This window comes from Etheostoma cragini, chromosome 4 (assembly GCF_013103735.1).
Source record: "Etheostoma cragini isolate CJK2018 chromosome 4, CSU_Ecrag_1.0, whole genome shotgun sequence".
NCBI lineage: Eukaryota > Metazoa > Chordata > Actinopteri > Perciformes > Percidae > Etheostoma > Etheostoma cragini.
In genome coordinates this window covers 12,217,993-12,234,250 of record NC_048410.1, presented here as the reverse complement: position 1 = coordinate 12,234,250, position 16,258 = coordinate 12,217,993, and the positions used below count along the sequence as shown (strand labels likewise).

The 16,258-nt window shown below is 39.6% G+C and overlaps 1 protein-coding gene across 5 annotated transcripts; it reads left to right on the top strand.

Annotated features, from left to right (window-relative positions):
* Positions 1–1,499: 1,499 nt before the first annotated feature.
* Positions 1,500–15,873, top strand: LOC117942872 (LIM domain and actin-binding protein 1-like). Of its 5 annotated transcripts, none has more exons than XM_034868572.1 (10): positions 1,500–1,586; positions 5,704–5,843; positions 7,317–7,362; positions 10,152–10,586; positions 12,525–12,576; positions 12,844–12,941; positions 13,115–13,193; positions 13,414–13,445; positions 13,541–13,674; positions 13,812–15,872. In XM_034868572.1, the coding sequence occupies exons 2-10, from the start codon at positions 5,725–5,727 to the stop codon at positions 14,899–14,901; spliced, it is 2,085 nt and encodes a 694-aa protein (XP_034724463.1). In that variant the 5' UTR covers positions 1,500–1,586; positions 5,704–5,724; the 3' UTR covers positions 14,902–15,872. The 5 variants fall into 5 exon arrangements, with proteins under 5 accessions (XP_034724463.1, XP_034724462.1, XP_034724466.1 ...); XM_034868571.1 differs by having other exon boundaries at positions 12,525–12,579; XM_034868575.1 differs by lacking the exons at positions 1,500–1,586; positions 5,704–5,843; positions 7,317–7,362 and adding an exon at positions 3,210–3,214 and having other exon boundaries at positions 12,525–12,579.
* The last annotated feature ends 385 nt before the right edge of the window (positions 15,874–16,258 follow it).

Sequence of the window (16,258 nt, the reverse complement as noted above, 5' to 3'; positions counted from 1 at the left end):
GGGGGCTGGGGGGTGCTAATAGGGGTTTTTAGGGGGCAGAGTCAAATCTGTTTAAAAACAGATTCAGCTCATCTGCCCAGTCCTTGTCCCGCTGGCTTGGTTTTTCCCCACCCCTTTGACGTGGCCAGAGATGTTGTGCAGAGAAAGCCTGCAAGCAGACTCAGCTCGATTTGTGCAAGTTCTCATTAATATTCAACAAGCTAAGCTGTTGACTCTGATTGGCTAACAGCTAGCCAACATTCAGGTACTCACATTGAATTGAATTATATAGCTAGCTAGATAACCGGAGTTGGTTACCCTGCAATAACTTTTTTAAACACTAGCTGTAAGAATTACATATTGCACCTTTAAAATGTGGCCGTGTTAGAAGTAAATTATAATTTTATCCCCATAAATCTTCTAATGTAAATAGTCAGAACACTGTAGCTATAGTGAAAACTAATATGACTGACTTTGTGTTCTTTGCGTTTCAACATCATTTTTAGGAACAAGAAAAGAAAAACTTCTAATAAATACAACTTCTAATAATAAAAGTCTAATAATAATGTACAATTATTGAAAAAATGTCCATTTATGTGCAAATATAATTATTTAAAAAACAGGTTAATAGCTCTTTCATGTAATATAACAAGCCTTGTTAGTGACGTGGAAACATTATTATACTATAACAATGATTTGTTTGAGTAAAATTAAATTGTCATGTTGTGTATGAATCTCTACGTTTAGGTATGCAACTAAAGGTATTGTTTCATTACTTTATGTGTAGGCTACAACTGGTATATGTGTGTTCCTTTGGTTGGCAGTGCAATAGTGAAACTTTGATTCTCACTGAGTTCTTCAAATTAAAGCCATGCTCTCCCTTCTTATGACACCACCCCACCGGCCTTATTTATATTAGACAAATATAATGCAAACATCGTATGCACCATGCACAGGGACAACCTATTTGTATTCCCATTTACAATGAATAATGCAAAATCTTACAAAGGTGCTGTTTGACATGCTATTGATTTGCAGGCACCGAGCTACCATTGTCACTTTTGCTTTCAGGACATTAAAAATGTCTGAATCAGATTGCTTTTTTTTGTTTTTTTTAATAAACACTTTGAGATACATTTTGGAATGAAACGTGCTATATAAATCCAGTTTATATCGTTGACATTATTAGTAGTCTATTAGTAGGCATATAGTAGTGTTATTATAACATTTCCTTTAATTTAACCTAAATAAATGAGAGAGGTGCTCAACCAAACTCTGTCTCAATCTACGTCGCTGCATTGTCTCTCCCTGGGAATCATGCCGCTCTGTGAAGAAACCTGAGTTGTTCAGCTCGGCTTTCTTTCTCTTCGCTTGAAACATGGGAGAGTTGCACCGGCCTGTTCTCCAAATTTGGGCCAGTCATGGACCATGTAGGGGTATTGCAATACCAAATGTCATTGGTGCATAGAAACACATGACCCGGCTCTTCCACTCCTTTGACACCTTGCTGTTCACTCCACCTCTGTGTCCACCGGGCGGTGACGCGGAGGCGGCAGCTAGTGTCAGGTGTCTCAAGGTTTCACCACAATCAACGGAAGTTCGCACAGGTAAGACAAAACTCAAAGCAAGGACGTGAAAATGTATGTAAATACCTCGAGCTAGGGGGGTTATAAAAATACTAGATGTAGGCCTATGTGGGCTATTTCGAAAAGTCGAACGATTTTTATAAAAACGCACGTGCACAAACTCTGCCTTGTTCTCTAAGACTCACGAGTCTTTCGAGAATAGTTTATACGCCAAACCAGTCCAGCTGCTAAGTGTGTATTGTAGTCTTAGGTTGTCACTTTAAAATTCCTCAGTCTATATACAGCTTAGGCTACATGTAACACAATTATATATGAAAATATACAACGTTTTTTTCTGTATATACCTCATATACTTATATACTAGATATAGGCTATTCCAGCTCGGCTTTTTACGATACAAAAGGTAGGCTACTCTACCAAGCGCTTACAGTGTTGCACACCTGAAATTACAGTTCTTCAAATAACATGTTGGCCTTTGAGAAGGGTTGCGAATCCTTAACAGACGTCTATTTATTGGATCGCCTCAAGTGCTGATTCTTCAGGTAAAACTCAATAATTTCCGTAGAAACAATAGATGTTGTGCGTTTTGTTTTTTAATAGGCTAAGAATTGTGTCGTACTCAATCAGGCGTTAAGCAATGCTGACCCCTCCTTACTCATGAGTCATACTGTATCTGAGTGTGGTGGTTAGGTTGTTAAGGAGAACTTGGCATAAAGCAAAGGGTTCAAGTCGGTATCCACATTTCACTGATAACAAGTGATGGAGATGAAGCTAAATGCTGGTGTTTGGATTTCAGAAGCTCATAAATCAGATAGTCTGTGTGTTCCACTTGCAGTGTACCTGAATCATGGCCACCTTTGAGTACATTTTCTTACCTCGGATTAATAACGATACGGTCAAGGTTCTCCCTCCCAAAGCTTGAATTCAGATAAGTAGGCTCCATAAAATAAATGGCATCATGCCAGAAGGCGTGGAGGAAAAGCAACAAAACAATGTGAAGCTGATAGTATGGCAATTCATAAAAGATTACATTGACCTGTTGTCATGCAAAAAATGGTAAAATGCAAATTAATAATGCTGCAAGCTTTAACTCTAAATTCTATTTGACCTACCTTACCTATGAGGAAGAATTTCCTTTTACAAAAAAATCAACTAAACCAATTATAAGTAAATGCAAATCTCACTAGTTTGTGTCGTTTTTATTTGGATTTAAAAAGTGACCTATGTCATAACTAGTGAGGGTGGTATGCAGAGTTAAAATTGTAATATTGGCTCCTTGTACAATACTGTGAAGACAATTTAGTGTCTGTACACTTTGGCCTCCAAACCCGGCAAGACAAAAGAAAGTAAAAAGTACGATTGTTTTCACATACGGGAAAAGCATGCTTTAACACACCCTCCTCCTTATTTAAAACATTCCTGCAGTGTTTCTGCTCTGTTTAGCTCAGCTATTCTCATTGTACACTTATGAATGAGTGAGAAGAACTTGATTTTATTTCATAACCGCTGCCATTTTTGCATGAAGTTTGTGTTTTCTACCTGTTAGGTTTTATGTGAAAGGGTGGATGGGTGACTCTACACTCAGTCTGTGTTATCCCTCTGACAGACTGGTGACCTGTTTAGGGTGTGTCCCTGGGTAGAAAAAGGAAGTTAAATAATGAATTCAGTATTGCCATCATGTTAAAAACAAAGTGTGCCTGCTCGGGGGTTGAAGGGTAAAACACACACTGCAGCCTGCAGTTCAGTGTGCCTGTCTGTTTCATCTAAAAACACTTGAAAAAATAACGACTAGCTTTTGTCTCAGAAGTCTCCTTCAGATTGTAACTACTGAGAAATCATCAAGGAATAAGTTTTGGTTCTTTCTTTCTAAGCAGTACCTTGCTCTCGCTCTCCTGCTCGCCCAAAACACATGTCTACAGCTAGCAGATCAGTTTGAAAGCTGTTTGCCTGATGTTCCTCTCATTTTCTCTCTGTTTTTTGAAAAAAACATGTTTTGGGAAGACGACAACATAGCTGACTTTACTTTTAATGTTGTCCACCAAAGAGAAATCATCTCTCTTCGTCCTAAAGTTGTCGTACATCAATACTAGAGTAGCCTACTTCCTTGTTTAAGACTGCTGCACCTGCAACAACGAAATGCAATGTCTGTATCTACAAAATAATCTGTTGAGTTTTTGATGGTTATTTATTTGTGCTTTGGATCTCAATTCGTTTTTTCATTTCTCTCAGCACCACCGTGCTCTCTCTCTCTCTCTCTCTCTCTCTCTCTCTCTCTCTCTCTCTCTCTTGTCATCCAAGCTTGCAGCCGCAGTCACTGCAGTTCTGTATGTGCGCTGGCTTAGTTAAACCCGCTCTCTTTCCTCTCTGTCTTTTTGTAAAATGAATTGGTCATCCATTGATCTTCCTGTACTTTCAGAAAGAACTAACCCACTGATCAAGGGCTTTTAAAATGGAGAAAAAAAGACCCAAGAACTTAATTGAGGTCCTGGTCCCTGCAGTTGAAACGCAACAAGTTCCTCAGAAGGTTCCTAGTTCTGTCACACTAAATAAACCCATTCCCACTTTTTCAACCATTCCTACTACTTCACCTACTTATTATATATTCAAGCCAGCGATCCAGTGCAGCGTCAGCCTTTCAACATACAGCATTCACATTCTCTAGGAAAGTTCCTGCAGTCGAAAAGCACCAAAAAAAGAACTTGCCCATCAGGCCTCAAAACCTGCAGCAACAGTAAACAGCCTCATGCTATTCGGATGTAGGAAACCTTATAAAAGTAGCTTACAAGAGCAGTGGATTTTCTTTCATGTCGTTGTGTTGTGTCTAACTAATCTTTGCTTCTGGCCATCTAGAAATAAACACTAGCCTGACAGTAAATCAAAGTAATTGCATTTAATTATAAATAATTACAAATTATTAATAATATTCAATTACATATGTATCTAAATGGGTAACCGTAGGTAAAACAGTCAGAAGTTTAGTGACTGTTTTACATTATTTTTCATTAGGGCTATGTTGAAATTCAGTGCAGTCCAAAGTCTTCACACTACTTGTCACCAGTGACAATTTGCATCTGATGTAATAAGGGCACCTGGGTGAAAAGATCCAGTTAGTAGGAGCAATGAGTATGGAGAGATTTAAACTCATGGTTATAATATACTGTCTGAGCACTAAAATAGAGAATCATGGTCTGACATAAGGATGTCTCTCCAGACAGAAACTGAAACGGAGGCTCGTCATCAATCTGCAGCACTTAATTAAGTTTAGTTTTATTCAAGTGAAGTTAAAGGACTACTTTGCCGATGTTCATCCAAAATTGGATAAAACTATGCAGCGCTGATTAAATATGAGCCAAGGTTCTGTTGCAGTTTCGCCCATTTCTCTCCCTAAAATGTTTTCAGAACTTTATTAAATCTTAACGTTTAAATGTTCTACGAGATTGTTTGTTACCAGCCGGCCGCCATATTAATCTGTGACCTGCTTGCATTACATCACCCACCAGCGGGACCATCTGTTGGTCCGTTGTGGCGCAGTACATTCTCACAGTCTTTTTTTGCCATCTTTCAATCATGCAGAACCAGCCGGAGTGCAAGTTTTAACAAATCATCTTGTTTGTTTGCATGCATTACTGTATGATCACATATACTCTTTGGTATGTGTGTCATGTTGTGGGGGTGTGTGGCTAAACTGATACTGATGCGGAGAGCATGTTACAAACTTGCAAATCAGTGATCTCAGACAGCAGATAGTTCCTCTACATGCACAAACCTAGACTTTGGCACCAACCTTCCGAAGAAACTATACAGATCAAGATAGTTTTTGTAGTACTGTCAGTAGTGATCTTAATGACCTAAAAACACATTCTGTAGATGTCAGATGATTCTATAGTGAAATAAAAAGTAGACTGGTAAACAAGTACAGATGATGATGGAGAGACGTGTTTTATTTTCTTGCTGCGAGAAGCAAGAATGTTTCAAGCTGGTTTTAATTAAAATCTAAGATGTGGCTCAGCATATGGGGTTAATGGTATTACTGAAGTTTTGTTTTCTCCAGTAAAGGTTTGGGAAATAATTTAGAAGTGAAGAGTTACAATTAGTGTATTAATGGACGTGTATTATGGCGGTTGTGTTTGTATTTCAGGGATTCAAAATACTGGAAGAGATGGAAAGTGGTCCTTTCAATCGACGGTCCTGGGCAGCACAGTCCCTGCGTGTCACTGCGAAGGAGCTGTCACTCAGCGGCCGAGGGAGAAACAATGCCATTGCTGAACGCTTTTCCAAGTGAGTAACATCTTCTTTTCTGTAATGTATGTTGTTAATGTACACATACATCTATCTGTGATTCAAGAAATTAATGCTAAATACATTTCTGAAAGACTTTTGAAAATTCTTTTTTTAACTTATACATTTTGTAAAGACAAAATGTACGACTTCTACTTAGGGCTACATTACGTTATTTCAGACTGTTGTTGAGTCTGCTTGTGCATTTCATTCATGCAGCCAGAAAACAAGTGGTTACCTTTTTGACTAAGCTGAGGATGTTCTGAAAATGGCCTCTCACTATTTTTATGATTTTATAATTGGTAACACTTGTGAATGGGTGTGCATAAGACTGGCATGACACCATCATGATTATGACATGTCAGCAACATGAAGGAGTCTTTTTGAAAGGTCATGACTGTCATTGAGTAAAGTATGACACTTTTAATGCAAAGTTAGCATTGTTCAAGATTACATTATATTACATGTCATTAACACTTTTATCCAAAGCGACTAAAAATTGCATCAGAAGCCACGTGCCTCTGGAGCAACTAAGGGTCAACAAAGTGTCTTGCTCAGGGACACATTGGTTGATGTATCGCAGTGGGAATTGAACGCAGATCTTCCACACCAAAGACATGCGTCAAATCCACTAAATCATCACCACCCAGATGAGAGATGTTTGTGTTAGACAACTTGACATTAACCAAGACAACATAACCTGTCCTAAATATGTCATAGCAGGCAACTGTTTAGCTTAATGTGTTAAAATAATAGTAAACTGTCATTAAGTGGTTGGTTTTTACAATGGCTGTCAATAGAAAATTATAATTGTGCCATGAATATTTTCCTTGACCTCAGGTAAGGTGGAACCATTTGGACTTGTCATTAAAGTTATAGGACCAGTTTGACAACAGTGGATGCAGTACCGAGGTGATTTAATGAGTTTTGGTCCAAATCTTTTCACTTTACTTGAGATCAAGGAAACATATTTATGTCCCAATTATAATGGTTTCATGACAGCCGATGCAAATGTACCAACCACCTAATGACCACATAACACATAAACTGTTTCTTATAGTTTGATAATTAGGCGTGCCATGACATTTTAATGACAAGTTATGTTGTCTTCAAGGTCAAGTTGCCAAAACAAAGAGATTGTTGTCTTTGTTAATGTCAAGTTGTCAAAAAAAAGTCTCAAAGAAATGCTGACTTTGCACTAAAAGTGTCAAAATTTACCGTACATTCAAAACGGTCATGAATATTCAAAAAGACTCCATGTTCATAACAGGTGTCAAATAAAGTGTTAACAAATATGTTTGTAGGTATTACCCCTTAAAAATGCAAGAATTATAACGGATACTAAATTGAAACCATACCTTAACAAGCTGCAAACTTAAAAAAAAAATAAAGTATAACAAACTAAAATCTAAATGTAATAAATGAATCTTTTTTTGAGTCACCAGAGGTCAGTGTTTCTTCTGTTTCTCTCAGGTACCAGAGAGCTGCTGAGGAGGCAAGTGCCGACAAGAAAACAGGAGTAGGTATCTCTGTAAAGGGGCTAGAGACATTTTAGTTCAGACATTTCCCAGGGTTTATGAAAAAGTAGTGTAGAGCTTTTCCTGAATTTGATACACAAAAAATCTACATCTAGGATACATCTTGTTTACAGCATTTTGATAAGCCTCTTCTATCAAATTACATGGTTTAATGAAGTGTGTGCATGGTGCATGTCTTGCTTCACTTGCTCACTAGCTGCTGTTGGTGTTAAACTAACACACTATTACACACACACACACACACACACACACACACACACACACACATTCACAACCATGTCAACACACTGTCTGGGCCAAATGTCTTGTCTTGGCTTACCTCTTATTGGCCACTTGTTGCAATGGGCAGGCTATCAAATCCATAATCCTACTTCAGTGTAATCCCCTTTAAAAGCTATTTGTGCTTCCAACTGTGGCAGTGTGAAAGACTCCTAAACCAAGCACTACTGAGATTAAATAAGTAACTGATCATCGAATACCATGAAGAAATATAAGGTAATGTTGTTGTAAATGTACTGTAGGAAAGTTGCCAAATTTGGTGTGTGTGTGTGTGTGTGTGTGTGTGTGTGTGTGTGTGTGTGTGTGTGTGTGTGTGTGTGTGTGTGTGTGTGTGTGTGTGTGTGTGTGTGTGTGTGTGTGTGTGTGTGTGTGTGTGTGTGTGTGTGTGTGTGTGTGTGTGTGTGTGTGTGTGTGTGTGTAAGCCAGCTGCTTTGAAAGCTTAATTAGCTTTTATAGTCTTAGTTTAACGATCTGGCTGGTAATGACAATGACATATATTTGTTTTTACTCCAGTAGAAACATAATACGGTATGAATATAATAAATGTGAGAGAAACCTTCCTGCATTATTTACATGCATGCAGTGTTTAACATTGAAGATGAAGAAGCAAATTTCTCATGTTCACGTTGTCAGGTTAATGTTTTCAACACAGTTTGTTAATATTTTCAGAAACCAATGGTATTTGTGGATATCAGCTGATGCCACTATTAGGACGGTTGCAAAAGACTAGTGATAACACATCCATCAAGCAAGTCAGTTTAACCTCCAACTTGTAATGGATGCAGTTAAGTGAATTTTAAGTTGTGTAGAGTTACGTTATATTTTTTAGCAAATACTTTTAAAATTGAGAAATCAATGTCCCCCATGTTGCTTAGTAATTGTGTGCTGTGTCTCTTCTGTCACTTCCCTGATCTTGACTCAGGTCAGAATTGACTGAGCATCTGTCATTAGTTCTTTTTTTTGTGGAACAAACTCCCAGAGTATCTGAGCTCTGAGGAGTGTTTAAAATTCTATATCAAACTCTGTTACGAGACAACTCATTCCAGCTTTCACGTGGTGATTATTTTAATGGCTTTTGTTCGTTCATTGTGCCAGTATTTTTCCGCCCAACTTGTCTTGTGTTCCATTTTGTCAAAAATGCCGAGCCAGCATAGCAAACAAAGAGTTAACTTTTCCCTGAATGTATAATTTCCTGCTCTGGTTTCCTGGGTATTCTCTCTCTCTCTCTCTCCCCTCTCTCTGTCTCTCTCTCCCATTTACTTTCCTTTTGTTGAAGGGGCCGGGTTAGCTCTTAACACTAGTAGATTTTGTCTAGCTGCTAACATCTGGGAGAGCTCTGTCTCAGCGTCTTTCAGCGCACTGACTTATATAGAAGGACCAACCAGAGGACTCTCACTTTCCTTGCTGTCAAGTTGTGGTTCCACTTCGTTTGGGTACTCATACGCAGAGGTTTCTATTTTGTCCGTTTGCTTACAAAACTTGAACAATCTTGTGACTGTCCAGTTCTCTCCACTCAACCTCGACTTCCCTCACAAAGACAGTAATTGTGTGTCAGTAATTTTTTTTATTCAGTTCTTTATTCTTATGTTCTTTTGTCTTTCTTCTTCAATTTCTGTCTTTTTTGTTTGTCTGTTTTTGTGCATGCTCCAACTTATTTGTAAAGATTTTAGTTTGATGTACTGATGCATTGCACTGTGCGCTATGCTGATGTACTATGATGGTTAAGTCTTTTCATTGTTCATTTTTATCGTCATCTCTATTCCTCTTTCAATTAGGTTAAACATTCATAAGTAGTCATTCTTTCAAGCATTTAGATAACATAACATATGACAGTGTTAAAATGTTTCCTACTGACCTGGCCTCAGCTGAGAGGCTAGCCTACAAAAGCTCAAAATGTTTTCTAAGATTTACCAGTTAATAAGTTTACTTATATGAGAGTGATTTATTCACATGTCCACATCCTGTTTCTTCATTGTGTCATTCCTCTTTTATAATGAAGGAAGTTCTCCGGGGGTCACACGGCAGTAGTGGGCCTCCTGTTGTTCTGTTGTGCCGTTTGCTCCTTAACGTGTTTTATTGTCACAAATGGCTGCATAGTTAACAGAGCCCTCCTTAGTGTTTTTTCGGAAAAGGTGAAGTTGTCGTGAGGCAAGGAATGCAGCTGGAAAAAAATCTGCCTGCCTGCTATATCCATCTTGAGCCGAGCGTTGCCTTTAGTGGCCGCAGCAAAACATCTACTTCCTGGACCAGCTTTGTACAGCTGTTCACCTAATCTTTCAGGGAAGCCAAGCTCAGATTTTGGTATTTCCTTTTTTCCCATCCTGCTGCATTGGGCTTTAAGCTGTATGTTTAGGAATGCACGTTTGTTGCCAAATGGAATACTTCTATAATTCAGCATGTACACAGAAGGACAAGAAGAAGAACAGACTATACTGTTGCTTTTCATTGGCAGTGTTTTTCAATTTTTAATCTCTTCTTTTCTTCCTCACAGTCTTTTGAGAGGTCGTCACCCTCCAGGCGGTCAGGCAACCTCAGTGCTCTAAAGAAGCGCTGGGAGCCGGCACAGGACAAGCCTTCTTCTATCCCTCATCCTCCAAGCCCGTCCAGCTATCCCAGCAGGCCTCTTGCTCTGGCCAGGTCTGCTGCTATCCCTGAGCACTCTCCTCCAGTGAAGAGCCCTGACCTGCCGACCGCTCAGAAAGCTCAACTCACTGCCAGTCTTATCGAGCCGCCCGCAGTAACTCAAGAAGCATCCAAAGGGGAAGAGCAGGGAGGCATGGACAGGCATGAGCTGACAAACCGTGAAAGACCAGAAAAGGTTGAAGAGCAACTTCCAACCAGCCCCTGTGCCTCTTATGAAAAACCCAGAGTACCATTGAACAACCTGAAGATGAAGTTTGAGAAGGGAGAGGACACCATGGGCAAGGTAGTTACAGATAGATCAGATCTTTTTCTGCTTTGCAGCCTCTTCTTCTGACCACTTCAGAAAGCACTAGGACATACCCTCAATACATGAATAATTACATTACAGTATTCATGGACCAACCCAAAAGTCTTAAGTTTGTGAATACATTTGACATTAATTGAGAGCTAGTTGTTAACATTATTGCTTTATGCATGAGGCTGCTCTCGGTCTCTTCTATTTTACCAGCTGTACCATTTTTTGGCCATGTTTCTCAGGCATTAACTGTAATAACAATATGATTTACTGTACTGATGTTGGTCATCCCTTTAAACAAATTTTCAGAATCTTCCTTAAGGAAAAAAAGGGGAAAAAATCTCATGTGGTTCACTTTATGTTACATAAACTGAAGTTGGTTTAATGAGCATATTTAAAGGAACGCTTCAACGTTTAGATGCTAATTTACAAGGCTTGTCATGTGCTAATTATTATATAAAGTCTGGGACTTTGCAATTAGTGCACACATGTAAAAGAGAGATAAGAAATCATTTTTACTGACCATAATGATACTTCTAGCAATAACCGTTAAAACCAAGCTCCTTTCCTTGACCATAAATACTCAGTGTTAGGCATTGTTGTGTGTTTTTAAGATTATTTTCAGATGTATTCTTTCTAGTGTTCTCTGAAGTAGTCTTGTTCCACCTGGATTTTGCATGTCTCTTCCCCCACTCTTCCTGTCTCTCCTTATCACTTTCTCGGCCCAAAACAACAAGCACTCCAGTCTTCACCTTCCATAACAGAGGAATGTAGGAACATTCCTGACACAGGGCTCTTTCTTTCTTCAGAAGATCACATTTGAGGAGCAACTGGCTTTATCTCGCTTTCCTTTAGCAGTGTCTATTTAGGATTTCTTTAGGTTTTGGTTTTAATGTAATATTGGGCGGTTTGGTGTATGGCCAGCAGTTGTCACACCACTGCATAAATTAATATTCTTAATCAAGTGAAAAGGAACACAACTGTTATATCTTACTTAGCTGTAACTTGCACTCTGGAATTTGAAGTCTTTTAAAAATGCTTAACAGTATGAGTAACGCCATTACGTCACCACAAGGAAGGAAGAAGTGTAAAAGTTACTGGTGAACATTTACAGGGAAGACTAGCAGTGTTGTAACACTTACTCTGTCAATACTGGCTCAAAAGGTGGAATTTCTTCTCAACGTCTTTCTTTCACACACACACACACACACACACACACACGCACACAAAGCGCACTCTTTTAGTGAAGTGTGATTGAATAGTTTTGGTTCTTCATCCCCATTCTTGACAGTAACTGAAACACAGAAGATATTTATAAGGGTTTAGCTTTGTTTTCATACTTTAATGAGAACGCAAGCACTTGATAATAGTCTTTCTGTTTTAACCTGAGGACTCAGGTTCTGCCCATGTTCTTCATCATGATGCTGACCTATATGGGGTACTTTCTCACCGATGACTTGTGGTATCCATGTGCGATAGACAGGCAGCGCCTCAAATACATACCGGGAAACTTGTACTTTAACCTGAATAACTTTGTCTCAAATCAAAATTTCTGACTCTCTCACACATTGCACTAATGAGCAGAGGCCAAAACAGTAGCCTTTAGTATTATTTCACATACAAGCTAAAACCACTTTTACAATATTTTGTTTCTGTGAAGAGGTGCCAGATTACCTCCTGGGCACTGCTGCGGTGCCCTTGAGAAGGCACCTAACCCTCAACTGCTCAGGGCGCCTTTTCATTGGTACCCGCCTCATTTTGCCATCGCTCCATTAATGTGTGTCTGTGTGTGTGTGTGTGTATTTTGGGCCTGTGTATAATGTGTAACTCTAACGGAGTGAAAACATGTAATTCCCCCCCTGGGGGTCAATAAAGTATCCTTTCTTTCTTCTTTTTCACTGATTCTACCAATCTTTATTCTTACAGGGAGGCAGGACAACATCGCGCAGTAGTTCATCAGAGGACGTGGACCATCATTGTGGTAAAGACAAACGCATACACAATTACACACAGCCCTTTGAATACCCCATTGAGGTCTTGTACATCGCTAACCTTTAATCCCGAAACTACTGAGTTACAATTAGTTTTGTTTCTGGTAACACAGTAGTATGTGCCACAACTAGATCATGAATACAACTTTTAAACTGAAGATCAAACATTTGCTGTTTTAGTGATATGCAGTCACATTTTTTGTGTGAGTTTACTGCAGTTAAAGTATTACTTGCAATTGTGTCTTCTGCTTTAGGTCTGTCTGTGTCTGACAGAGTGTTGGAGTCCACATCCATGAAGGAGAAGATGGCCAAGTACCAGGCTGCTGTTTCTAAACAAGGCACCACTCTCTCCGTGAGTTCATGCAATAAGCCGAATTAAAAAAAATATAACTGCAAAAATATATTCCCTCACCAAGATCAATGAAATAATAAATTTATGTGAAAATAACAACACAACAGCTCATTATGTAACAGCCAGTTGACATGAGTGTTTCCCTCTTTTCTTTCACTTTGTGTTTCCTCCAGGGTCTAGCCCCAGAGGTGCCTGCTCCAAAAACATCTGCACCAGTAAATCAGAAATGCATTCCTGCACCTGAGTGCAATGGTGAGTCTTAGTGGATACTACGCGGACATGTTCCCACATTTCTGTTCTTAACATAGTATCACTTGTGATATAAAGATCGAGATCGAGCATTAACAACAAAATCATTATACCTAAATAACTTTGGCACCCAAAATGAGATACAGTTTGGTTTGATTGCCATTTTCAGCTGTCTTTTAAGCTACAACAGTAACTGATGTTTTGTGTGTTCTGTCTGTTTCAGGGGAGAGCAACGAGCGTCCCAAAGCACTTAGGGTGAGTCAGGCATCCTAACAAGTAGGAGACATGCATGAATCATCAAAAGAAAAATCAAATTTCAACTCTTGTTGTTGATGTTGTTGTGTGTTTAGAAGTTCAGCCCACCGGTGAGGGAGACGTGCATCGCTTGTCTAAAGACGGTGTACCCGCTGGAGAGACTGGTGGCTCTTAAGCACGTCTACCACAAAAGTTGCTTCCGCTGTGTTCACTGCAGCACAATGCTCAGGTTAGTCTTGCACTGTCGCATATTTCCTGAATTGTTATCATGTGTTTAGATTTTGCAGTGATCACTCAGTCGTGGCCTATTCAGGACACAAAGAGGGACATTTGCTAAATGATATTTTTGCCACTCTCTATTTCTAGCATAGTGAACTATGCCTCCCTGCATGGTAATGTCTACTGCAAGCCCCATTTCAACCAGCTGTTTAAAGCTAAAGGCAACTATGATGAGGGCTTTGGCCATCGGCCTCACAAGGAGCTTTGGGAGCCTCGAGCTGATGGAGACGAAGGTGAGGAAGCGGTGATGCCAAAGGAACACGAGGGACCAGCAGTGGTGACGCGTCCAGCTGAGAGTATCTCAGACAAACGGGCAACCCCGACTGTGGAAACATCCCCACAGGTTAAGGTTACAGACCTGACTGCCTTACTTGAGACACGTGTGCAGACCCATTCCAGGTCTGGTGAGATGCTCGAGTCTACAGAGAAGCCAGCGGAGAAACGCAGGCTGAGGGTTGCCTGGCCTCCCATGGCTGGTGAGGGCCACTCTGAGACAGAAGCACTTAGTCCAGTCACGGAGGGAGTGCCTTCAGGCCGACCGTGGAGAGCCAAGTGGCCCCCAGGAGACGAGCTGCCATCATCCTTCCATAGCTCAGATCGGGCTGAACTGAAGAGCCTGAGGCGGAGCTCTTCTCTAAAGGAACGCAGTCGGCCTTTTACCCTCGCCGCTAAACCCAGTCCAGCCATTACTCTGGCACCAAGGGAACCACGACGCCCTCTCAAATCCCTGCTGGAATGGAAAGCATCATTTGAGGAAAAAAACTCATCTGAAGAACCACCCAAGGAAAGCAATCCAGAGCTTCAGCAGGTGAAGCAGCAGGAAAAGAGAGAGAAAACGGCGCCTCAAAAACCGAGCGAAGATGCAGCAAATGCAAGCAAGACAATCTCAGAGGAGGACGTGGAGCCTGAGCAACAGGAAGAAAAACATAAACAAGTACAGAAAGGAAAAGCAGCAGCAGAGAAGACGGTGGTGGAAGAAGGCTCTCTTAGAAGCATCTCCCCGGATATCTCACCATTCTCCTCTCCACCTTTACAACCAAAACAGAACCGCGCCTCCCAGGATGTGGGCTTCTGGGAGGAGGACAAAGAAGGAAGTGATGCAGAGGAGCTGAGTGCAGAGGATATAATCAAGAGAAACCGCTACTATGACGAGGAGGAGGAGGACTCTGACTCATAGGAACGTCTTACAGTCCTACTGTCATGTCCATCCAACATGTTGCCAGTTTTGTTTTCTCAGTCAATAGGTAGATCACACATGTAGCTTTGCCAGATTTTAAAGGATAGATGCTAAACTTGCAATAGGTGTGTGGCTGTGTGTGTGTATGTGCATTTATTTTATAATAACTGCCCATAATGGTTATATGTTTCATTTAATTTAATTGCATACTGTAAAAATATCAAATGCCGCTTTAAATGACCCCTGATTGGAAGTTGGACCTTTTATTAAACTCATTTATCTTCTGATAATTATATGCACAATAATCAGTGACCTATTATTCACAGGTGGTGTACAAAACCATTGTACTTTACGTGGCACTTTAAGTGCTTTTTAATGACAGGCAGTACATAGCAAAACTGTGATTGTGTGTTTTTGCCCTTCCTAGAATGCAGAAAAGACTTAAATACCTTATACCATAAAAAAGTGAACAGCAGTACTGTATTTGTAAAATGTTTTGGAGAGTAAATATCTGGGCCTTTTGTGGTTCATATTCCTAAATATTGCCTCAATTCGAATTGTAAATTAAAGAAATAGCAAACCAGAAATGCAAATGCTCTCGATTAGGTTTTAGCAAACCTTCAAATCAACAAAATTACTTATTTTTTTGAGAAGACACCATGTAGTCCCTTGCTTCGGCGGACCTTCACACAGCACCGGAATGTACAGACAAGTCGGTGCCTTAATAACCACCATTACAACCCTAATGGGAGAAAATATGATCAATCAAGGTTTCTACTGATGGCTAACCTTTCAGTCTAATAGCATATAAGTTATATCATCTGCTTGGGCCTTCTGGATTTGTTAAACATTTTCAAATGTGATCCACTTTAGATAGTATTTCAAACACTTTGTATTTTAATGTAGCTTTTTTTTTTTTAACCAACCAATTTTATAATTTTTGAAATTTGGGTGTTGCAGTCTGAACTGTTGGTGAAACAATTAAAATGGATACCAAAGTTTGAAATCCATCTGGACTTTTACATGAGTTCATAAACAAACCTATATACTTTTACCACAAAACTACCAGCTTCCAGATAAGTGCACCTTTTCACAGGAAACTGTTGTTTTTTTAAAAGCTCTTGGTGTAGAATGACGCACAATGATCTTATTATAGTTAAAAAACCTCAAAGTGAAATGTTCATGCCATGTGACCTTTAAGACATTGACACAAAATGTAACATCAATAAACCCAAATTACACCATAAATGATATGCTCTACAAACAACTTTTAAGATCACTTCTAAAGTTTTTATAGTTTTACTCCAGTACTACAAGACAACTGTAGCAAGAGTATTCCTTTTACATACATGATTAA